The sequence below is a fragment of the Apis cerana genome, linkage group LG6 (genome assembly GCF_029169275.1).
Source record: "Apis cerana isolate GH-2021 linkage group LG6, AcerK_1.0, whole genome shotgun sequence".
In the NCBI taxonomy this organism is placed as follows: Eukaryota; Metazoa; Arthropoda; class Insecta; order Hymenoptera; family Apidae; genus Apis; species Apis cerana.
This window is the reverse complement of record NC_083857.1, coordinates 15481086-15506667: the sequence shown is the minus strand read 5'-3', so window position 1 is coordinate 15506667 and position 25582 is coordinate 15481086. Positions and strand designations below refer to the sequence as shown.

At 25.6% G+C, this 25582-nt stretch overlaps 1 protein-coding gene across 3 annotated transcripts in view; it reads left to right on the top strand.

Moving 5' to 3' along the window:
• The window catches only part of LOC107999647 (potassium channel subfamily T member 2), a 190869-nt gene that overhangs the window by 682 nt on the left and 164605 nt on the right, over positions 1 to 25582 (top strand). Inside the window, exons 1-2 of one of the 3 annotated variants that reach the window (XM_017059615.3) lie at positions 2001 to 2558; positions 5840 to 6085. In XM_017059615.3, coding sequence (XP_016915104.1) covers positions 5985 to 6085 — 101 coding nt within the window. In that variant the 5' untranslated portion in view covers positions 2001 to 2558; positions 5840 to 5984. Of the gene's footprint in view, positions 1 to 2000; positions 2559 to 5839; positions 6086 to 18999; positions 24122 to 25582 lie in introns of those variants that run through there. The other 2 variants (XM_017059614.3, XM_017059606.3) reach the window with 2 other exon arrangements.

Here is a 25582-nt window from a genome sequence, read left to right as displayed (position 1 = left end):
AATTTAATCTTATTTAATTTTAATTCTTTAATATATTGCGATTCACGAGAATTTTTATTTATATTCACTACTCGAGGCGATTCTGAGAATTCTCGTTTTTCATTATTATCATCTAGAGAAATTTTCATGGTAAATATATTCGCTGAAATTTCTAAACATTAGAAATTCTTGTTGCTTAAATTAATATAATTAGTGAAATTATTCATAAATTTAATACTTTTAATATATATCATAGATGATGATTTAAAAGTTTAGATAAACATGTATAAATATGTAAATATGTAAATATTCTTGTATTAAGCAAAAATAGAAAGTTAATAGTTAAAAATCTGGAAAAATATAAATCATATGAAAAGGAAAAAATATTTGATAGTTACATATTTAATACTAAGATTATTTCTCAAATATTATATATTATCAGCAGTCAATTGTGGTGAAATATAAATCTTAACAATTTGCAGGATTTATCAGAATTTAACATCATAATTATTTATTTATTCAATTATTTATTCATCTTTTATAAAAAAATTGAAAATATACTTTATAATCAATACATGCAGAATTATTGTTTAGATATTTCTGCTAAGATCTCTAATCAAAGATAATTTTACATGATTGAAACTCGATTATGTAATTCCTTCCTGTAAACTGGGTCATTGTTACTAAGAACGTATTTGTTTCTGTCTGAAATGACATCACAATCGACATATCTTCAGTAATGTTACATCATTCATATTTTTTTTATATTTATGTCGAAAATGAGTATTATTAACAAATTCATTAGTAAATAACTTTCAAGAAAATATTAATTTTATTTATTAAAATTCTATAAATCCTTCATACTATACAATATATACATAATTTTCAATATATACAATATATTCAGTATTCAAATAGATATATGCATTATACAATATATGTATACATTTTTATATATCCAAATATCTATATACACTTTGCAGTACGTATGATTTTTACATAATATTCAAATACGGTATACATATAATTTCCATAATATAAAAAAATAGTAAAATAACAAAATAATACTAAAATTATAAACGCTAATCCATAACACTATAAACCGTAATATATTTTCGGTTGTTTCAAAAGTTTCCAAGAAAAAAAATATATCAAAGTCCATACAACTCCATACATCAAAGTCTTGTTCTTTTTTTTTCGGACACAGGATCGAATCCTGGGATTTTCGTCCCCCTTTTTATCCGAGCAGGTGTAGGAAGGTCGGTTAGGCGGTCGGTGGGCGTCGTCAGAAGCGTCGACGTCGTGGTCGCGAGAATGCGTCACCATTGAAGCGTGAGACGTGGTCGAGTAAGTGTCGCGCGCGTTTCGAATAATTCGTCTGCCGTTTCACCCTCGAATCGAAGCGTGATCGCAAACACGTGTCTCGCGCCGTCCGCCATGTTCGATGTGACGGTTGTCACTCGCGTGATTCGAATTCGTTCATCAAATTGACGTCCCGCTGTGCGAATTGTATACGAAGTTTTATTTTTCGTTCTCTCTTAGTAAATAATATTTGTGATTATTATTTAAAATTGATATTTTTTAAAAAAATCAATAATATTTGTATATAATATTTTAATGAAAAAAAAATCTTCGTTTTTGATTTAATTTTTATTATAATTCATTCTATTTAGGAAAATGTTTCAACGTGATGATAATTTAAAATTGAGATTTTTTGCTACAGCATTACTAATATTTAAAATCTGATTTAATTTTTATTGTTTCATTTCAACAAATAATTTAAACGTGAATTTTTTGAATTATATATTAAGTCATATAATAGTTTCAATAGAACAGAATTAAAAATTAAGTTAGTTTCTACTATATTTGACGATGAAACGAAATAGGATTATTAAATTTTTAAAATACATTATTGTATATTGCAAATGCTTTTCAAGTGAGAATGTAAATTTTCATCTTTCAGTAATGTTGATGTAAATTTTTAACAATTTCATTTTTTTTCGATTTTCAACAATTCACTTTAATAATTAATCGAAACTTGATATCTCAACTTACCTATTAGCTATTTATAACTCTTTAATAGAAGAACAATTGAAAGTTTCTCGAAGCTAAGCATATTTCTGCTGCATCGTATCAGCTGATAGTCGAGTACAAAATTATTGTGCTAATATCAAAATATATGAATGCTTGTTAACAGTGACAAATTTGAATTTACAATTTGAAGTAATGACCTTAGCAAATATCTTTCCTTACTTTTCAAAATAAACGAATGGAATTGAATTGAATTTGCAAATCATGAAAAATTTTCGAATTTGATTAATATCAAAGACATTCATATAAAAGTATTGATATTCGTCCAAGCAATGGTCCTCATTAAAAGCATTTCTCGTAACCGATCGATATTGAGTGATAGGATTTTCTTGAATTGTTTAACATTATGGCATGGTAACCGATACAAACAATGTTGATTTTAACGATCAGTGAAGAAAAATCGTGAAATCGGAAGAATGATATCACATGAATTTGTGATTTCGATTCGATTTAAAACAATGGGATATCTGTTGAAGAATTTGGATCGTGTAAGTGTATAATTTTTTTGGATTCAGTTATTTAAGTGGATAATTTCTTTTTTTTTCAAATTTTTCTTTTGAAGAATTTTTTGATTTTGAAAAAAGTTGAATATTTTGAAATACTCGGAAAAAAAATAGTTTCTAATATAAAAGTTGCAGAGAAAATTTTTAATCGGATTTAGATTTAGATTTCAGTTGTTCTTGCTTTTATAATTTTAAAAAATTTAAAAAATTTACTGGAAAGAAGAAAACTGAATATATATAGATAAAAAATTGCATAAAAGATTTTATATTATATTATTTGTAATTTAATTATTTTTATTTTTATATTTAACTTTAAATTTTTTAAAAAATTCCATCATTACTACAATTCAATTATTTTTATTTTTGCGTTTACTCAAATTTTTAAAAAAAAAATTTGGCTTAGAAATTCCATTATTACACATTAAGTTCAATTCTATTTTTCTTCAGACATTTAACATAAAAAATTTTCAATTTTATTAAAAAATAAAATAATACAATTTAATAATAACAACATCTAATTTTTGAAAAAGAAATAAATGTATCTAACATTTTATTACATTATATTAATCTATATCGTTACATCTACTTATACATAATACTTGTATTATTGCATTCAAATATATATATATGTAGAAATCTGGTATTCAACTAACGCTCAATTAAAATACAATATGTGAATTATTCACATTTTATCTCGAAAACTACTAATCTAAGTAACAATTTTCGATCATACATTTCCCATTTCGTTTCTTATTTATTCTCAGCACTGTGCGCTATACTTACTGTTACATTGAAGTATAGTTACTGTTACATTGAAGTGGACACGTGGCATTGGGACATGAAATCGACATTTATCCGATAAGAGTAGAAAAATAACTAAAGATCTATAAACACATATGCACACACACCCATATTTTTAACGTTATATATTCGTTCGATGGCATGTTTTTCGTATGTCACTTCAATTTTAATATTATTCGAAGTGTTACACTATTCGTTAATTTGAGGTCAATTATCGTTGATATATTCGTCTTGTTGGCAGTCCTTCAATATAACTGACGTTAAAAGCCATCTTCACGTCTATCAACACTAATATTAAAAATTCTATCACTCGCAGGTTTCCAGTCCCTTAAATTAACTTTCTTGATATATATATTGTGATAGTATTCCGATAATTTCAATTGTTAAGCGATTCAATCGAATTTTCGTTTAATCGAATTAATATAAATAAATTATCGCACTTTTAATTTATTTCTATTTATTTTTCAGTGAATTTTGTTGAATTAAAAACTTAAACAATTTTAATTTGAATGAAAATATATAATATACATCATATTTTGAATATACTTGGTTAAAAATTGAAAAAAATTTTTGGATATCGAAAAATGCAATGAGATACAAAAATATTTATTCATATTAATAATTTATATCGACAATACAACGTATGCTAAACAAAAAACTTTTTTTCATTTTATAAAAATTTTACATGTTTCGTGTGATCTACGTTGAATCTAATCTAACCTTACTTTGTCAACGAATAAAAAATTCAAATTTTTATATATCTTTTACATATTTTTACATATTACATTTACATATTTTATGAGTTGTGACTCATTCATGCAAATGTAATAACATATTACATTTATTATTTGTACATAGAATATTAATATATTTATTCATTTATATTAATAATTTAATGTATTTATTTTTAATATATATATATATGTATTTATCAAAAAATTTTATTTTCTTGTTTATAATGGAGTATTTTATATTATATTTGTATTTTGCAACAATTAATATACTGTGTGGGATAAAATTCAAAATGCAAGCATATAAAATATGTAATAATAAAAATAAAGCAATGAAATAAATTGAAATATATTTAGACATTCACTTTTCATTTGTTGAAATTATATATTTGAAAATTTACGATATATAATATATTATTTTAATATCATTATCATAATTTCACCATTATAAATTCTTACAAGCCAACATTGACATAAATTTAATTTCCACTCTTTCTTTTTCATTTTTCAACTAATAGAGTGAAAAGAAATGAAAACGAAGAAAATAATATACTAAGAAGGAAATGTTTCAAAGAGTATTTTTAACAATTTCAATGTGAATTCTCGAAAGGTTAATCGATTAATCGTTAAGTGCAAATTTTCATCAACGAATTATATTTACGAGAGATTAGAACAATTCTTATTTCGAGTTTGCAAATTTACACTTGTTAATCGATCATTTTTGTTAATGAATATTTTTTCTACGTGCAAATGAAGCACATTGTTTTGGTACGCGTCAACATTACCACCCACGTGAATCGTATTTGATTATATCGTGTGTCCAACATCCAATATCTAATCAAATAATTAGAGGCTTCTATTTACTCGTGGTCATCGATGTAAAATAAGAAGATGGATGACAAGTATATATATATATGCAATAGATACGTGTTGCTTGCGATGTAATTTATTCGTAAGGAAATATACATATACATTTACACGGAAGTGAGAAATATTTAATTTTTATTCGTTTCTTTTCTTGTGTTGAAAATGTTTGAGCATTTTAAAAATTGATAATTATCATTTTTAGTTAATATCAAATTTTATTAGTCAAATATAGATTTATTGGATACATTATTATTAAAATTATTTGTTTATTTTCTTCAATCTTTCTTATTCAAGATCATCGCATCAATTTTTCAGAAATGATTTATTTTCATGGATAAGAAACGAATTATTTAATTAATTTTATCACGTTTCTTTATTTTGGAATTGATCACTTCTTAAACATCTGTAATAACTATTATATAAACTATTAATACTGTATATTCATGGAACAAAATAAATGCAATTATATAGGAAAATAATTGGAAATAACAAATAAAAATTTTTAAACCTCTATACATTTTATATTTTAAAGATCCATTCCAAAATTCCAAAAAATGTACAAAAATAGGAAAATAACTTTTAACTTCCATCTGTATACATTTTATATTTTATTTTATCCAATAGAATAACTCTTAAATGAATTCCAATGTCCAAAACATACGAAAACAGTAAAAAAATAATTTCGAAATATTTTTTTCTATATATACATTTTATTTTATCTCGTATCTTACAGTTCTATAATATTAATATCTGCAAAATAATCTTTGAAAAATTCATCCCAAAGCTTAAAATATAAGGAAATAATTTCAATGAATCAATCTCTATATGTTTTATTCTACTTCACCTTTTATTTATCTTTTTTTGCAGACAATGATTCGGTGATCGTGCAATTAGGCAGTTTTCAACGGTCAAAGTGGCAACCATCAACAATCTCCTTCTCTGCGCGATCCTCGAGAGATATAAGAAGGCAACGTTGGAAGAATTGTCGCGGTTCGAGAATACGTTTTACACGATGAACGAACCAGATCCTTGTCTACCATTGATTCTACCACCTAGATACAGGCTTCGTGATCTCATACTAGGGGATTACGCTTTCAACGACGACGGAGAACGGTGAGTTCGTCATTTAAATTTTATCATTTATTTAACAGGAAGCTAAAATAAATTTTGTATTTTTTCTCCTTCTTTTTTTTACGATTATTATTAAAAATATTTTTAACAAAATTAATTATCAATATAATTGTACATATGAGAATTATAAGATACTTAGAAATCATAGATAAGCCTGGTGTTGTTCTAGCTAGTTTTTTAGTTTTGAGATTTTTCTTCTTTATATACGATCGATCCTTCCATAAAACGATTACCCTCCTCTGGAACATCAAAGGCAATGCGATTCTTTCAAAGCAGTAAAATAAAATATCGCTAATATCGTGTTTCGAGTTTTTTTTTCTTGTTTTTATCATTAAAAAATATTCTGCAAGGTGTTCCTCGATAGATTTTAATTCGAACGAAAATTAATACGCGACGATCAGTCAGTCAGTCTTCGAAGAGAGGTTAATCCATTCGTGTTATAACCTAGAAACGATTCAAATCAAAAGTGTAAAACTGACCGATGAAAACATTTGCTGTAAACGTTTAATAATCGTAAGTTTATTAAATCGCGCGTGTTACGTGAAATCTTTTGTAATTTTTGCATCGTGTTTTTTTCATCGTTAAAAGAGATAGATCGATTATATTCGATCGATCTTCGTGGAGAATTTTTTTCGATGGATTTTTTTCCGTGTAATAGAATTTTCTTTTTTTCTTGTGAAAATTTTATTAAATTTTGAATTATTGCAACCATAAAAATTGTTTTTTTATAAATTTTAGATACTCGAGAAGCGTAGTGATTTTATTAAAATCTTCCAAACGAATTTTGTCTTGAATTCCCTTTATCCAATATTGGGAAGAACGAATAATTCGTTTGTTTTACCATTGTATTTATCCAGGCGAAACATAAAATATTAAAACATTGAAATATTGAAATATTTCATACTGTATGTTGCTTATTTACGTAGTATTTTAATCTCTTAATAATTAATCATTAGAGTTTCGAGTGCTTTCGTATGAAATTTATTATTATTATTATTATTTTTTTTTTTTGTTGAAAAAGTAACTCTCTTCAATTAGAGACAACACGCGACGTGTTATCTTTCGTATCGATCGTATTTCCCTTTGAAGGGAATAGGAGTATGATATTTTTTTAATGTAATTCCAATTTCTTCGAATCGGAACGAATTCCTCGATAATTCAGATTCTTATGTCGGAGTGGTGAATCGAATTGAATGTCCATTGTTGCCATTTGGAATTTCGATTCGCGGAGAGAAGTTCGAAGGAGGAAAATTATAGTATCGAATTTAAGATGGATATTCGTCAGTATTCAGAATTTTTAATACCAATATAATTAATCGTGAATTAATCGTGATGAAAATTAAATAATTGTACATGAAATTATTATATACAGTATGTAATTCGTAAATTAATAATAATCGTAAATGAAAATTGTACATCGAATGGGAAAAATTTTAGGCAATATGCAAATTATTATTAACAGAATATAATTCGTGAATTAATCGTAATAAAAATTAGGAAATTGTACATCAAGGGGGAAAAATTTTAGGCAAATATATAAATATATGTATGTGAATATATATTCTTTCGTTAAGTCATTATTTTTATAAAAAAAAGTGTGGATAATTTTTTTTCCGACAAATTTATTTTTTATAGAAAATATTCTTAAAATTTTGTTCCATTTGGACAATCAAAATTCGGATAATCGACGTTTTATCATATATTCCTTCATCGAATTATTATTATAAATTAAAAAAGTATAGACATTGACGTTTGTTTTTATATATAAAAAAAAAAATTCTTAAAATCTTCTCCGAATAATTTATTTCTCGTCCATTTTCCAATATTTTTTATTGGATAACTAAAAATTCGGATAATCGATTGTATATTCTTCCATAACACGTTTCAACGTTATTATGGATACGATTACTATGAGAAAATAAATAGAGATCGACACGTGGATTTATTTCTGTGGATAGGAGATCTTCTCAAGATCTTCTCTAAATAATTTATTTCTCGTCCATTTTTCCTGTTATCTTCATCGTAATCGGTTATTTTCTTTTCTTGAAAGAGAGATGAGAGAAAAAGTTATAAAAAGTTCAATCTTGGTGCAACGCATTATTTCTCATCTATTCAGAATTTTATTGTTAATTTTTTAAATTCTTTCACGATAAAAAGAAAAATGTACGTTAAAAAGAAGGAAGATGAAAGAAATTATGATTTCGATTATTTGTTATTAACTTATACGAGTTCTTACGAATTCTCATTGGAATCGATTAAATTTAAAAACATCCGAAATGAAAGATTTGGAAGAGGAAAAAAAAATCTCGATTCGAATTTATGTCGATAAAACTTGTTATCGACTAGTAGCGATCGATAGTACTAGTACTAGGAGTGTCAGTATCGATTCATAAGAGTAATTATTTCACACTTTATGATATGTCATGCTTCTGGATTACGTGTCTTTAATCCTTTACTATTTCGACAATCTCGTCTATTTGTCAGAAATGTACCACATGTTCTTAATCATCTGATCAATAGATATTATAATATCAAAATGAATATAACATTGTATCAGATAGATACAATGAAAGTAATTTTTTTTAATATTTTATAGTTTTAAATAAAAGAAACGCTTTTTTTATTTTTATTTAAAAAAAAAAATAAATCTAAATAAATAAATTTACATAATTTTTTTTATTTACAAAATTAAGTTGTGTCAAATCGATAAGAAGAAATTAAGTTGATTCACGCGCCACTAACGCCACTAATGTCACTAGATGAGTGAAAAATGGCGTTTACTTGCAAACTGTGTTAAAAGTGACAGAGTGTAAAGTTAAAAGATATAATTCAAACGAAATCTTTCCGAGATTAACTTTTTAATCAATTTTGAGAAAAAAAAAATTACATTCAAATATAAATCTCTGAGGTTTATCAAACATTTATTATTCTTAACTAAAAAATACAAAAAATTTTCTCGAGACTTTACAATTGAAATACCGTTGAATCGCTCTTTTAAACTGAAGAGCCTAATTTTTCACGCTCCAATACACTTCACGTTTTTTGAAGAAGAAAGTCGGTCAGAAGCGCGTGTGAAATAAAAAAAAAAAAAAAAAAGAAGAGATATTGGTCGAATTTTACGATGACCGAATTGAATTTAACAAAGAGGTTATCCTGTATAACTTTAAACATGAAACGGCACATGTGTTGAATGATAAAATTATTTCTTCCCTTTTTCTCATTCTATTCATTTCCATATTTTTCTGTATATTTTTCTCCATTACGTATTGTAAATTTGTTCGTTTCTTTGAAAATTTTCTTTGTTTTTTTCTATACATTATTATGCATATATTACGTCATTTACGTAAGGTGTTTTAATATATTTGTGGAATTTTTTTGGAAGATTGATTCTAAATGCAAAAGTTAGTATATAAAAATTTCAGTTGAAAATTTCTTTATCGAGTTTTAATTAAGATTTTTACATATCGATTTTTACATTTGTTTTTATTAGTGTTATACGAATATATTAACATTTTGTATATTTATTAATAATTTTCATATATGAATATAGTTTTCATATCTTCCATTGATAATTTTAATTTTCGATGACTATTCCATTAATATTTTTTTTATTTTTTTAGATTCTCTAGAAAAATTTTAAAAAAATTCTGAAATATTTATTATATCTTTTTAGATCTATTTCATAATCATTTAATATTCAAAAATTTTATCAATAAAAATAAAAATTCTCTTAAGAAAATTCAATAATGAATTTATTATTTATTAATTTATAAAAATTGCACAGTTCTATACAAAACATTATTTAAATAAAATTTTAAACTTTCTTTTTTTAAAAGAAATTAACAATTTCGTTTAGTTTTCAGTTTCAAGTTTTTCTCGAACCATTCAAGATAAAGACGCATTTTGCTTCATATATACCGCAATACATCCAAGATGACAACTTGTAAAGGAGGTTCATCACAGTTTCGTGACACCGCATTTTCGCTTCTGTGCTTTTCAGTTAACCATGGAGTCGCAGTTAACTCGGTTTCAAATATTCATCGATGCAAATATATGCGAGATCAGGAGTATCCTCGTCCCTCAAAGTTGATTTCGAAGCAAATAGTAAAACAAGGTGACAGAATGGCGAATGTAATATTAAATATATAAAAATGTATTAATAGATATCAATATAAATAAACGTAGAGTAAAAAAATAATATTTAGAATCCATTCACATACACATTATATTATATTAGGAGATAACCTAACCTAATTTTTTTTCTTATTTCGAATTATAATATAATATAAATATTCTTTCCTTTTCGAATAATCATTTTGTCTATTTTTTGAATTAATGATTTGGTTTATTTTTTAAAATAATATTGATATTATTTTAAATCAATTGGCAGTTTTAATTGTTTTGTTGAGTCAAAATTTACAAAATTACTTATATTTTAAATTTGAAAACATTGAAGAATTATAATAAAGAATATTATCATCTTTTTATTAGATAAAAAATCGATGCAATGCATTAAGAATAAATTTAAGCACATAAAAAATTATAATTGTTAATGAAATAATTTTTCTTCGGTGAAAAATCTCATAATTTCTTTATTTTTAAAAAATTTTTCATACGTAAATAATTTATTTAATTTTAATTTTGTTTATTATTATAATTTGGCTCGATAATTTTAATTTTTTAATATTAAAATTATTAATTACAACTAATCCAGAGTTAGGTTAGATTGTGAAAATGTAACATTTCTTCATTTAACATTTTTCTCATTTATTTCTCATTTTTTATTAATAATTTGGATATTACTTATTCTACATATGATAAAACTTTCGTGATCGAATATCAAATAAATAAGTAAAATTTTTCTTTTTAATATAGTAGTTTCTGTGCAATTGTATGTCAAAGTGAAAGTGTTATTAGCACCTCCCTATAGGATTCGTGACAAATAATGCAACTAAATGTCTAATCGTCTAATAGATATCGAAGCTTTTTGGATTCGAAGATTGACGTAAAGAAAGACATTGTCTTATTTCGAGGTAATGTCTGGTGAGGTTAAGAAGCACACTCGACACAATTAATATCGATCGGCCTTTCTATTTTTGTTGTGTTTCCTTTTGTGTCGTCTCTCATTTGGTACATATTCGACCAAATCAAGATCTAACAAATTCTCGAATTTTTTTTTATGCAGTTTTTATGCTTTTTTTTAAATGCTATAATTTCATAATAATGAAATAGAAAATCAAGATTAGAAAATTGAATTGAATTATTTTATTTAACATTTGTTTGATTAAAAATTAGAAAGCATGAAAACAATTTAAATTTGTTTAATGTTAATATATTAATATTTAAAATTTTCAAATTCTGTTGTATTTTTGTTAGTTGACATACTTTTTTTGATTTATATTCCAAATTTAAAATTTTCTTTCCAAAATATTAATAAACATCAGAAATTGAATAATATCGAAAATTTTAATTATTGATATAAAGATTAAAGGATGAAAGATTTATAGAAATTTAGATATTTTATAAAAATATCATGTTAAAATTTTAAATTGAAAATACATTTATAAATTTTTATCTGTAACATTTATAATAAATAACAATTATTTTTACATTAATAATTAATAAATATAATAAATATAACTTTTTAATTATGTCACTACTATAAATTAAACAAATAAAAAATATATAATACTTTCAAAAATGAAAAGAAAACTATAAACAGATAGTATTAATATATTAATTAAATTCTAATTATCATAAAATCGGTTCTGAGCTTAAAAAAATATTAATATTAATTTCCATCTTAAGTTCCTTTGGAGGAAACAAATTCTTTGGAGATTAAAATTATTTGATGTAAGATTGAAATTAAATTTCAAACTGATAATCAATAGAAAGAAACGAATACGAAAGTGAAAGTCCTCGGACCTTTTTTTCAATAAAGGGCAAAACTTTATGATTTGGAATCCTCTGTGGAAATCTTGCCTAACACGAGACCAAGAATCACACAAAGTGAAATTTCTTGAAAAAGTTTGACAAAGCTTCTGAATTTTCATGTAAATTTACATACGAATACTTTAATATTTTTTAGCAGAGAAATTTAAAAATAAATCCATACTTTTATCACTTTCTATATTTTATACTCGTCTGAAAAAATGAAGATCTAAATATTGTATTCATATTGAAAAAGTAAAGATAATTTTAATTTTCAAATTTTTCTAAAACAGCAATTGGAAAGTTCAACCTGCCATTTAAGTGGGCACACTTTTGCAGTAGAACGTGCTAATTATATGGAGCTAGATTTTGAAAATTGTCGATCTCTTCTCTTCACTATTTCATGGAAAATGAAAAATAAACATTTCCTACGAATGAGATATAAAAAATTATTTGTCTTTTTTAAGTTTTTAAAGATAAGTTTTTAAGACTAATTTACCAAAATTTTTTTTAAAATATACATTTTAAATTTTTGTACATGCCTCAAAAATAAAAATTTCAACTCTAGAAATTTATATAGGAATATTTTTGTGATATTATTTTAAAGTGTGATAATTAAATATATTAATTAAATAATATTGTAATTAGATAAAATTTTAATATCTTAATATTTTAGAATATATATTTTAAATTTTGAAAATTTTGAATATATGGAATCCATTATTTTAAGAAATTCTATAAAAAAATGTTGCAATAGTTGAGCAATTAGTATTTCAAAGTATGTAGCATAGTCAAAGCGTACAAATATCTTCTAAAGTATTCGTAAATGGTGCAGATAAATATTTAATTACATGTGCGACAATTAACCAATTTATTCTAACTTATTTAAAATTATTTTCTTAGAATTTTCGTATCATTTATTTATTGCAATTAAAAACTTACAATTTTTAAGTAATTTAAAGTTATTGTTGATTTTTATATTTTAAATTATGAGTTTCAATTTGACATTTTAATATCTTACGCATTCTTGTACTTCTTAGTGAAAAATATTACAAATATTACAAATATAATATAAAATTTTAATTTTTTACAGCATGCAAAATATCTAAGATTATATATCATGGATGAAAATGTTAAAATTATTAATAACAATTATATCAAGCTAATGTGGAATAATAGTAATTAGCATTAGTAATTAGCTTTATGAAGAAATTTGTTGTTACCGTATTAATCATTAAAATTCTTTCTTCTTCTCTTTGTAGAATATTAAATTATTGTTACGTGTTTGTATGTTTATAAATAATATTTCATACAAATTAATGAATTAAAATAAATTTAAAATAAAGAAAATTCAAGTTATGAAATTATAAAAAACAGAGTTGATAATAATTGAAATAATAATTGTATGTTTGTTTTAACGTCGTGTTTGAGATATCATTCGTGGTCAAACGATTACATCATCTTTAAGACTGCTTGACCGAAATAAAAAATGGCCGTATGTATACGCTTTTCCACGTTTTCTACTTTTTTGTCGTAGCTTGTAAATCATGTCAAGCATAATTTCCTAGTTTTTTTTTTAATATTTGTTCCATACCTTGTATTATCTTGTTGCAATTATTAATATAAGGAAAGTGCAAAATGGTTTTTGCAATTATTAATATAAGGAAAGTGCAAAAATTTACATAGGAATAAGATCGTATTTCTAGGATGTTTATGATAGAATAAAAAAATCGATGGTAATTACAAGATAAATTATTAATGTTATTTTATGGGACTGTAAATTTCGCGAATAGTTCTCAATTTTAAAGATAATTACAATCAAGTAGATTGTTTTTATTGAGAATTGAAATTTAATTTTTTTTTTGTTTTTTTAGATTTTCTAATTTTGTAGATTTAAATTTTAAATTAAAAGAATTTTTCAAATTTTAATGTTTCTAAAATTAACGATGAAATTATTCAAATTAATAAATAATCTATTTTGTTTAAAATAAAATTTAATAAAAATTGAAATTAAAATATAATTGTGCAAGATGTTTAAAGAATTGGAAAATTTCATCTTTTTCATATATAAAATTCTAAATAAAATGTACTAAACCAATAAATCAATTTTAGAAGCAAACTATTTTTATTATAACCTCATATCGTTAGATTAAAAAAAATTTTTTATGAACAATGAAACCATATAAAAAAATATAAACATGAAAACAATTAAATTTTACATTATTATTATTTACAAAATTATTCAAGAAAAAAAATTCAAAATTTCCTCATATAATTTAATCTATACTTCAATTATTTTATATTTAACATATAAAAAATAAAATGAAAACATTTTCTTAAATGTTCGTGTTAATAATTTAAAAAAATTGCAATTTCTATTAAAATTTTTAAAATTCTATTTTAAATTTATTTTTAATTCTAATTTTTTTAAATCTTTCAAATTTCTATTGAAAATTTTTAAATGAAAGTTTTAATATTTCTTAAACTGTTATTCTATTTCAATTTTTGATCATTATAGAAACATTATAAACATTATAAAACATTATTCGTATTTTCTGTGATTCCACGAAAAAAAAGACACAATTTACTTGAAAATATATGTTTTTTAAAATTACATGTTTTATTAAAAAACGAGCTCTTTATTACCAACATGCTTTTTAATTTCCCTATTGTTCGTGCAATGTAGACTCGTGATTAAAGAAGATGGCTAGAAACGATGGAAACCCGCTTAAACGATCGACGCTTTGCAAATCGCCTTCGCATCTCCGCCTGGCAGGAAATTAAAACGCGCCCTCTTGAGGCCACGTGTCGAATCGAATGCAACGAACCAAAAAATCGGCCAGTTTAGATCGCCACCTTGCCATGGAATGTTCTGTTTGCAATTCTCTAGACGAGATTGAACGACAGATGGAAAGAAATGCATCTGTTGAATAACTTGGTTATCTCTTTAAAAGGCATTCCATCCACTGAGTGCATTCAAATAAGATAGAAAAAGATGATCTGTTTGTACTTTTACCATTTCATAGAATCTGGTTATAGGTTAGGTTATAGTTGACTATAAAAGAAATGGAATTTATGGATTTTACAATTTGTGAATATTCTTTAAAAAATAATTTTTTAAATATTTTTTTTCTTTTATGAATGTGAGTATTTGTTTTTTTTTTTATTGAATAAATTCAATTAATATGTAAAATGTGTTTAATTTAAGTGTCAAGTGTAATATTTGCAGAATATTAATAATTTTATTTTATGTAATTATAATTATATTTAAATATTAAAAATAATATTATTTAGAAGTTTTGTCATAATTTTTTGATAAATTAATGAAAAAATTGATTTGAAAAAAATGTCATATTCTTCTGCCTATGTGGATATTCAGAATACTTCCAATTTTCGTTCGTTGATATAAAATATGCAAAATATATATAATATAAGAGACATGTATTTGCATACAAATCCATAATCTATCAATTAGCATGAAGAGAATATATGTAGAAGATTAGATAAAAATGTAATATAAATTTTTTATATGTACTTAAAACGAATAATAAAATTGTTAAGGAAAATTATAATGAAAATTAAAATTTGATATTTTTATAAATATATGATAAATATATATATAATATATGTACGTTTATTTTAAAAAATTTAAATAACAAAATATTTATTAAGGAATAGAAAAGTAGTAATGAGTAAAATATGTCGGACGATATGTCGCATCATATATCGATCTTGACTACTTCTTACAGAAATATAATTTTTTTTTGTGATAAAGTGAAAACATGCAACGTATTCTTAACAGTATAAAAATAGAGAAAAATAAGAGAATAATCATATTATCAATTATTACGATCTAATTCTTTTTTTTAAATAAATCTTTTGCTATTTTTGCTATATGAATCCATTTGTGAAATAATATCGAATATTTTTATTAATGTTTCAGCTTTGACAAAATCGTTGAATGCAAAAAAAATCTCACGTTCTTTTTTAATAAAATATTTAATTAAATTCTATATTTTTTTTTTTTTACAGATATCCTTATATATAGCCAGGATATGTTTTATAAGTCAATGTTGTAGAAAAATCTTAAATAAATATAGAGAACAACGATTGAAGTAACTTTTTTCATCTAATAATACAATTTTATCAAAGTTTGAAATATTAATATAATAAAGAAGTATCTCTTATTCATCAAAATACCACGATATGAGAATAACAGAAAATTTACAAAGAACTAGGTCGTGTAAATTAACAATTTACATGATTACATACTGTGCTTGGTCGCATATTGTCGTTTTGAGTTCTGTTGTCATCTAAATTAAGCCAAGTTTCCCTTTCCACGGTTATTTTCCCTATGAGAATGAGTTTTACCTTCATTTTTCTCTTCTTATTAAACAAAACTTGCTTTTAGTCTCGAGGTTGTATATAAAATCTCTCTATAAAGTTGTAAATACCAAGAGACGAGTTAAAAATAAAATAAAAATGGTGAAATATTTTAATCATTGTATTATTTTTAATAATAATATTATTTTCAAATATGGAGTTTTTATTTACGAAATACGGAGTTAATTACGATAAAAATGTAATTATATTATTACAAATTCAATTTTTCCATTTTAAATTGTTACTTAAAAATTAACCGAGAATTTAACTTCATTCTTGAATAGATGATGCGGACGAAAGATGAAAAAAAATATCCTATCCTTTGTTACATATATAACGTAATTACTAATAACAGTTATTAAAGTCGAGATAGAAGTAATTAAGAAAATTTAATTTATTTTTAATTTCATTCCCAACTTAATCGTGTTAAAATAATTAAAGAATGAATTTTTAAAAAAATTTTCAAATTCCAATAAAATAAAAAATCATGTATTTGTTGTATGAGAAAAATAGTATTTTAATGTTCAATTGTTATATGATGATATTTTACGTCTAATATTTTGTGATTTAAATACGTATATCCAAGTCTTTCGGCCGAATCGTCCAATAATACGAATAATTATGGAATGTTTTGTTAATGACAATAACTGTGAGAGTATACTTGAAAGTAAGTGCAATTAGTGGATTTTGAATAGCTAGTGAATAAGTTAAGTAAACGTTATTATATTATCGACAGACTATTGAAACATTATTATGGAATTTGAATTAACTAATTGAACAAACTTGAATTTGAATTACAAGTATGATGCAATTAATTTAATTATTCATATTGAATGACTACTTATCAATTAATTTTTATTAATTATTAACAAATTTTCTATTTTAATAAAAGTATTTTTTTAATTTACGAATTTTAATTTTTCGAATTTATCGAGAATTCCTGCGATATTATTTTGATGTAGATAAAGTAGAAAATGGATTTATATTCTCTACTATATTCGTTAAATTTTTCTATAAAATTATATTTTCCTTATTTTCTTTCGAAATGTATATTTTATCTTTTGTTTCGAGGCAATTTGTAATTTATTTACCAAAGTTATTCTTTGTGTTTTCCTAAATATTATTTCTTCAAAAAGTTCTTTATATAGGTCAATAAGATATAACTGAGAATCAAACTCTTGAGAGGAAATTGATATCTCTCTGTTTTATCGACCGCTTCACTTATGTTTTTAAAGCTTCAAGCTTTAATGTTCTATGTTTCTGTCGTTCTAGAGAGCGCTACTAGATATTGCTGGAATTCTTACAAGATAAAGATATTGATAACTCTCCAATTTTTTGCTTGGTAACAAATATTTTACATAGGTAAAAAAATAATTAAATAATATTTAGCAAATTGCTTAATTTATTAATGAATGCTTTATTTATAATTTCATTTTTATAATTTTATAATTGAATTTGAATGTCATATTTTATCTATATTATTCGTTATGAATCAATCTTTAGAATGACAGATTTATTTTTGAGTTACACTACTTGGTTTCCCTTATTATGGTAATTTAACTAACATTAATAATGAACTATTAACAATATTAATAAATATTCTTATCTAAGAATAACTTATATTATAAAACAAATAAAATTTCATAAATAAATTTTATAAATTAATATGGATAGAAAATTACAAATCGTAAAAATTGTTCTTCTTTTTTAATAAACTTTTTTTGCTATTAAACAAATTTCATACAAATACTTGCATACTTGTCCAATTTTATTTTGAGACACACGGTAGATTTGCATCGCAAACGATGAACCACGTGGTTTATTGAAGTTCGCGCTACATTTATCACTAAGGCGCAAGCTCGCTACGCAAGTTTTCTCGACGTATTGCGAATCGATGCTGTACTCCCATTCATCTCGTTCCGTAATTCTGAAAATTTTTTCATTTTATAATATCTTTCGATGTTTCAAAAAAATTAAACATTGATTATCTAAATTAAATTTCATCATTGAAATATAATTTTTTTCTTAAAAATAAATTCTCAAAATAATTCTAAAATAATTCTAATTTTAAAAATAAATTCTCAAAATTATCTATAAAGAAAATCTAACTTTTTTAATCCATAAAAAAGGAACTTTCTCTAAGTACTTTCATTATTTATTCATAATCAAGAAAAGTATTCTTCCTATATTAATAGAAAAAGTCCAAAAGTTATAACAAGAATCATCTTTGATTCATCCATCATATTAAGACGATATAAAATAATTATATATAAAACAACATTTATAATCTTCGAATAAATTTCAAAGTATATATTCTCTTATAATATTATCTCTTATTATCTCTTATAAAATTTATTCTCAAATATATTACATGCATCATTTACCATCGATAATCAATATTGATCCACGTCAGAATTGTTTAGCTTCAACCGAAAGATTATTTATCACGAGCGATTTTGAAATTGACAGAAAGTATTTAACAGATGATGAGAAGATATAAAAATAACGATACATCCCGGGTAGCGCAATCGCCTTGACAACGGCGGCGCCACGTGCATGTGTGCGCCATTTCAATCTAAAGCGAGATGGAAGAGAAAGGAACTAGTGACAAAGCGTGATTCAAGTCAGACAAAGAAATCTATACATATATATAGCGTTAATATATTCATGTGATCTTTAAATCGATTATAAAGATCGAAACAAATACAAAAATTGATATAAAAAAATCTCGATTGAAACTTATTTATTAAATTATGAGCGATTGAAATTTGCATCAGATAAAGTGAGAGGGAAATAGAAACGTACAGAAGCATAACAGAGACAACGTCTCACTCTGCTTCTCGCTTCACCTAATGTCAACTTCAATAAACATCATAATGAATAAGCCTCGATTAAAATTTTTGTACACCAACTTTTATATTTTATTTTTATCTCTATAAACGATTTTCCAAATATTTCCTATAAATTTACCAATATCTTATTCTATGAGGTTAAAGAGAGATGCGGAAAGCAAGAGTGAGTGAAAGAGAGACAAAGCGAGCGAGGCAGGAGTGGGGAGTCGAGTGATCGGAGAGAGAGTAAGGGGTGGTCGAACACGAGAGAAAACTGCTACAATGTACCGCAGTACGGAGTGGTGAGCTGCGAGCTGGCTCCTCGACAGTGAAAAACCAGTGGACTGAGAGAGCGATACAGGCCTAAGTGTATATTATCGGGACCGTGATCAGTCTTGTATAGGTAGTTACCGATCCGCCATTTCCATTCACCAAAATCCTCGTGCTCTCGTTTTTTTTTCTTCATGCACGAGTTTTTGCTACGGTTTTGAACGTAATGTCGGCTCAAAGACAACGATTAGTTATGTTTTAAAACAGAAAAATTATTCAAAAAAAATATTTTCATTGCGTGTGATGACAATATTAAGAAAATTGAAAGAAATGCTGTGACACTGGTGTTATGTCAAGGCCGATGCAGTATGTAATACGTCGATATGTCTCGCTGCTTAAATCGTTGTGTTTCGATCTTTGACACTTGTGCCTGGATTCTGAAGATTTGCCATTATATCGAACATAACCATATTTGTCAGCTGTTAAATGTCTTGTGATTTCCCTTTCGAAGAAATCAGCTGATTACTGAACTTTTGAATGTTGTGCAAATGATCATTCACATTACGAAGACGAATTTCGTTGGATCGACGATGGAATGAGATATTTGAAGAAGGTTTTATAGAATTTTTTTTCTCGAATTCTTTCACTTATGACCTCGTATCGATCAAGTCAAACAATGCTAGGTCCATTCTTGGAACGATGAATACCGAGACCGATGATGATGAAATAGACAATGATGTTTCGGTGAATGTTTATCGAGTTGACGATTGTTGTTATTTGTTTAAAAAGAAATAATAATAATATCGTGTGGTTTCAAGTGATATAATCATTGTTTATCCGCAAGGAATCTGACGTGTTTGAGGTGACGTATGTTAGGAGATTTTTATTACCGGTCTGAAATCTGGAAGTAAAATCGAACATAACCTCGAAACACGCACATTAAATGATAAGCCTGAATGATATCTTTTGTCTGAAAATATAAAGGGGCGATATTAAAACAACAGAATACGTTGATCGCTTCGCAATTTGTCGCAATATTTTTAACAAAATGCTTATAGTAGTACGATTCAACCAATCATCGAATATCAAAAAAAAATATTAGTATCGAAGAAATATTAATTTTGTAATCATAATCCTCATTTGATTTTATTTTAATCAATCAAGATAACAATCCAGTGTACTTTTAACAAAAAATATTATATTAAAAAAATATCAATATTCGTCACTTTCGATTCTTTAATTATCAATCGAAATATCGATTCTGTAATTTTTAACAAAGATATTATGAAAGAAATATTTCTATAATGATCATAATTTTTGATTTTTTCTAGAAATCGATCGAAACAAACACTCGAGTTTAATTTTTACTATATTAAGAAATATTCTAATGTCATAATTTTCGATTCTCTACATAGATCGATCGAAATATAACTCGAGTAAAATTTTTAAAAGATATTTCGATGGTCATGATTTTCGATTTTGACCATTGTATGATTTCATTTAGATCAATTAGAATTCTATCATGTTGTGACAAGAAGCTACTTTGAATTATTGTCAATCGAAAAGCCAGTTGTTAAAATCGATCAATTAAATCTTCGATATAAAAATTACTCCATTTCAATTGTATATTTATGATACATTCGTGTTTTTATCCGCACGATGATATGAAAAATGATTCTTAGTGTGTATATACATATTTTCGCTTGAAACAAAAGATATTGTCGAATTGTCAGAAATATCGTATAGCGAGGAGAGAACAATTTGAAGTCAAGTTGCAGTCAAATTTCCTGGGAACAATGAGAAGGTATTTATCAAGCTGAATACACAAGTTCGTTACATCAATGGTTAATGGAGCGTGATTATGATAATATTTACGAGATTGATTGTTATTTGATTGTTATATATGATTGAAGATATATAACAACACAGTGAAAATATTTTTAAACAAAAAAAGAACTTTTGCAAGTCTTGTGAAATTTTTTCCAGATTTATTGTTAAATATATATACATATATAGACTATATATAAAAAGTTTACTTAGAAATTAATTTTGAGATTATTGTTGATGCTGTTCACGTTTGATATAGCCACGTTAGATTGTTCAATAGCTGTTTCACTGTTATCGTAATTTTTAAATAATTTTCGTTATCTCGATATTGCGATATATACACGAGTGAACGTTATCAATACATTTTGGAACGGAAATAAAAGTTATTGCACTTGTTAACCGGGCTCACTAAGGAATTTACAAAAAAGAAAAGCCCAATTTTCTCGATCCTCAAGGACAATTTGCAATTTTCCAATTTGAATAGAATTTCAATGGAAGAATGTTCTGGTTAAAGCGTACACTTTAATCGTGCATTTTGCACTCTTCGTTTGATCGACTAAATTAATTAATAGATGCTTAGAGATTAAATAGATTTTTAAACAAATTTGAAAATCAAAAATATTCGATTCTCAAGTAATATTCAAAAACGAACATTTTGCAATAAGAACACCCGGTTTATTCCATTTTGAATAGAAACAAATTAGATTCTCGTTAACCAATTTGAAAGGACCCTATTAAAGGAACAATATCTGAGAACGTGATACGTACAAAGGGAGGCGAGTATCAAGTTTGATACATCGAATTATCGATTAGAAATTATTCTGATATCTCAAACTACTAAGTACAAATTGCTTTCGAAGCTGTTTAGTTAACCTTATCACCGTGATCGTTGCTACTTATTGATAATATAATATTCATGGCTGCTATCGAATAATATCATTTTAAGAAAAGGATCGCGCGTTTCTACACGATTCTCATCAATTTATAAAGGAGGTTACGATCTTTTTTAATCGTTTGGAAACAGATTTTATTATTAAATCTGCAAATCATGTGATGAAGGAAAATTACGAAATCGTGAAATTGATGATTTTCCATTCGATTTATACCTTTAGAATTATTCAATGATGAAAAGAGATGACAAATCGATTGCATATTAAGCAAAGCAATATTAAATAAAAGTGGAAAAAGAGTGGAGATTTAAAAAAGAGGATAACAAAATTCTGTCGATTCATCTAGAATCAAAATATTATTCTGCAAATCGATATCGATTATACACACATCATTTTAAGAAAAAGAAGAAAAGGAAATCAAAAATAGAAGAGGAATCGAACAATTCTATAAATTTAATTTAATTCTATAAATCATCTTGAAAATAAAAGAAAATTATAATAAAAGTAAAAACAAAAAAAGAGGAAGAGCAAAAGGATGAAAAGATCGCACGTCGTTTCAACGAAAGAATAATAAATTTTTTGTCGATACTTCTTTCAGAATAAATATAGATATCACAATTTGATATCGATTATATATATTTTAAGAAAAATAGAGAAGAGGAGCAAAGAATCAAACGTTAAGATTTTTCAATTCTACACACGTACATACCATTTTAAGGGAAAAAGGAGGAAGTAAAATAAAAGAAGAGTAAAAGATCAAACGATCGCATGCTCCAATAAAATTCTAAAAATTCTATCAATCCAAAAGATCACAAATCGATTTTAAAGATTATTTTTAAAAAGAGGAAAAAGGGAAAGAAGTGAATCGAACTCGTATATTACCGAATAAAATTATAAAAAATTTGTTCCGATACATTTATATCGAAATTAGAAAATACTAGAAATCGTGCTTTCGATCGTATAAATCTTAAGAAGATCAATCGTATATCTCAAAAATTCTGTCTATCCATTTTTGATCAAAATAAAAAAATTTTATCAATTATATAAACCATCTTAGGAAAAGAAACTACGGATAAAAAAGAAAAAAAAATTAAAAATTAATAATAAATCAAAATGATCATATAATGCAAATCTTTAATATTCAAAAATTCTATTAATCCACATTCGATTAAAATTAAAAGAGAAACGTAAAAAATTGTGGCACCGATTACATCTTTACATCTTTCTACATCTCAATAATAAAAGAAAAAAAAAAAAAAATTAAATCCCAAGGAGAAAATAAAAATTGGAAAAATTCTCTCGATCCAAAATCAAAATGGCGAAGCATCAAAAATCGTGCAATCGTTCCAACAATTGCAAAGTGGTACGCGATACGTCTAAGTACGACGTTTGGACGCACCCTCGTGTTCCCCCCACCTAACCCGCGATGACTGTGGCCGTGATGGAAAAGCGAAGAGCAGTGGTGGTCAATAGATGTATTAAGCCGTAGACATTAAGTCGAACAAAGTGAAGCTTCGAGCGGGAAAGAGGGAGAATCGGGCGAACGAGTCGACGTTCCGTCACCTGTTCGCCCTGTTTCACCAGCGTAAGCCTCGGGAACGAGGCCAGAACGCTGCCTCGTCGGTCCCCCTGCTCGAAATGGGCGCCAGAGCGTGGGACTACGAGGCATTGCCGGAGCTCATCACCTCGACGGCAGTCACACCGAGCTCAACGCCGCCTAATGCACAGCAGAAGGCGCCGAAAGTGTATTTCCACGCGGAGAACTTGCCCTCGAGGAGGCGCAGCAGCTCGAGGCTACTCGCGCCGCAATCCTCGTACAGGAGGCGAAGCAGAAGTATGAGCGCTTGGGGCGACTTGTCCAGGTCCTCGTTCAAGCTCGATGAAAGGTAAGTGTCACGTTCGTATGATTTGATTTGAAGTTTGATTCGAGGTTGGTTTAAACCCATCACTAGCGAGGCAGGGAAATGCTTTAGAAAGACCGATGAAAAGATTATTGTATTTCTTTTTTTATTTAGATCGAAAGTGTATTTTTTGAAAGAGCATGGAAACGTGGATGTAACAGTTTTGGAACAGTTTTCGATAGCGCCAGAAGCATGAAGACTTCTGAACTTGAAACGACTCCTCGACAAAGTTCAAGCTCGATGAAAAGTTAGTTTAGTATCTATGATCGCTGTGCCATTTGATTTGAAATAGTTCAAAGTCGGTTTAAACTCATCACTAACCTCGAGGTTAGTGGAACGATTGAAAATTTTTGTAAAGGATATTTTAGTTTTCTTTATTTAGACTGTAGTTTTATTTAGAAAATGTATTTTCATCAAAGATATCTTGTATCGACGAATGAAGTAGAGCATAGTATTGTGATATTTCAATAGGTGTTAAATTTCGAATTGTGCATTATACATATAAATGAAAAAGCATGTAAAATCACAAAGGAATAGAAATATAAAATTTTTTTTTCTTAGATTAAAAAGGAAACCAATATTTAGTGGAAAAAAGATTTTCTTAAAGAAGCGTATTATATTTACAAAATGTATAAAATTTAATAATTCAAAGTGATTAAAAATGTATTTGATTCAAATTTGGAATAAAAAATGTAGTTATAAAATATATAAAATAAATTAGAATTTCATCTTTTAATCAATCTTTTACATTTCTCACGTATAATAATCCCAGAATAAACTATAACGATATATCCAATCATATTCTTCTCTTAATATCCTTTTTCGGTTAACATAAAAAGTTCAACAAGTCGTAAAATGTACAACTTTTATCCTCAATTTATTTCTTTTTACTTGATTCATAAAAACTAAAAGGAAACTATATTTAAAATTTTTTTGCAAACAAAATCAAATAAGTATTCTAAAATATATAGTTTCTGAATATAACAGAATATTCTGAATGGTCAAAATAAATCATAGTTTTGTATCGGTATCGTATATTGATAATGAAAAGTTGAAAATTTCGATATTCGATATTTCTTCGATTGCTTCACACTTTTAAATATATTTTTAAATCGGAAATGAACGAAATTTCTATTTTCCAATATTTATTTTTCAATTTATTGATATTGTGTTAATATACTATACATAAATGTTAAAAACTATTTTATTTTAATTATAAATCAATATTTATATGAGTAAAAATAAGAAGAATGTAAAACAAAGATAAATGTAGATCATTATGCTCATTTATGCGTGAAAATTATCCGCCATTGAAATAAGTTATTCCTGTTTAACCCAGTTTAATATATCCGTATATGTATAGGATAATTGTGTATAGGATATATTAATATTGTTATATCAAGATGGATTAGTGATATACTTAAAAAAAATTTATTCACGACAGAA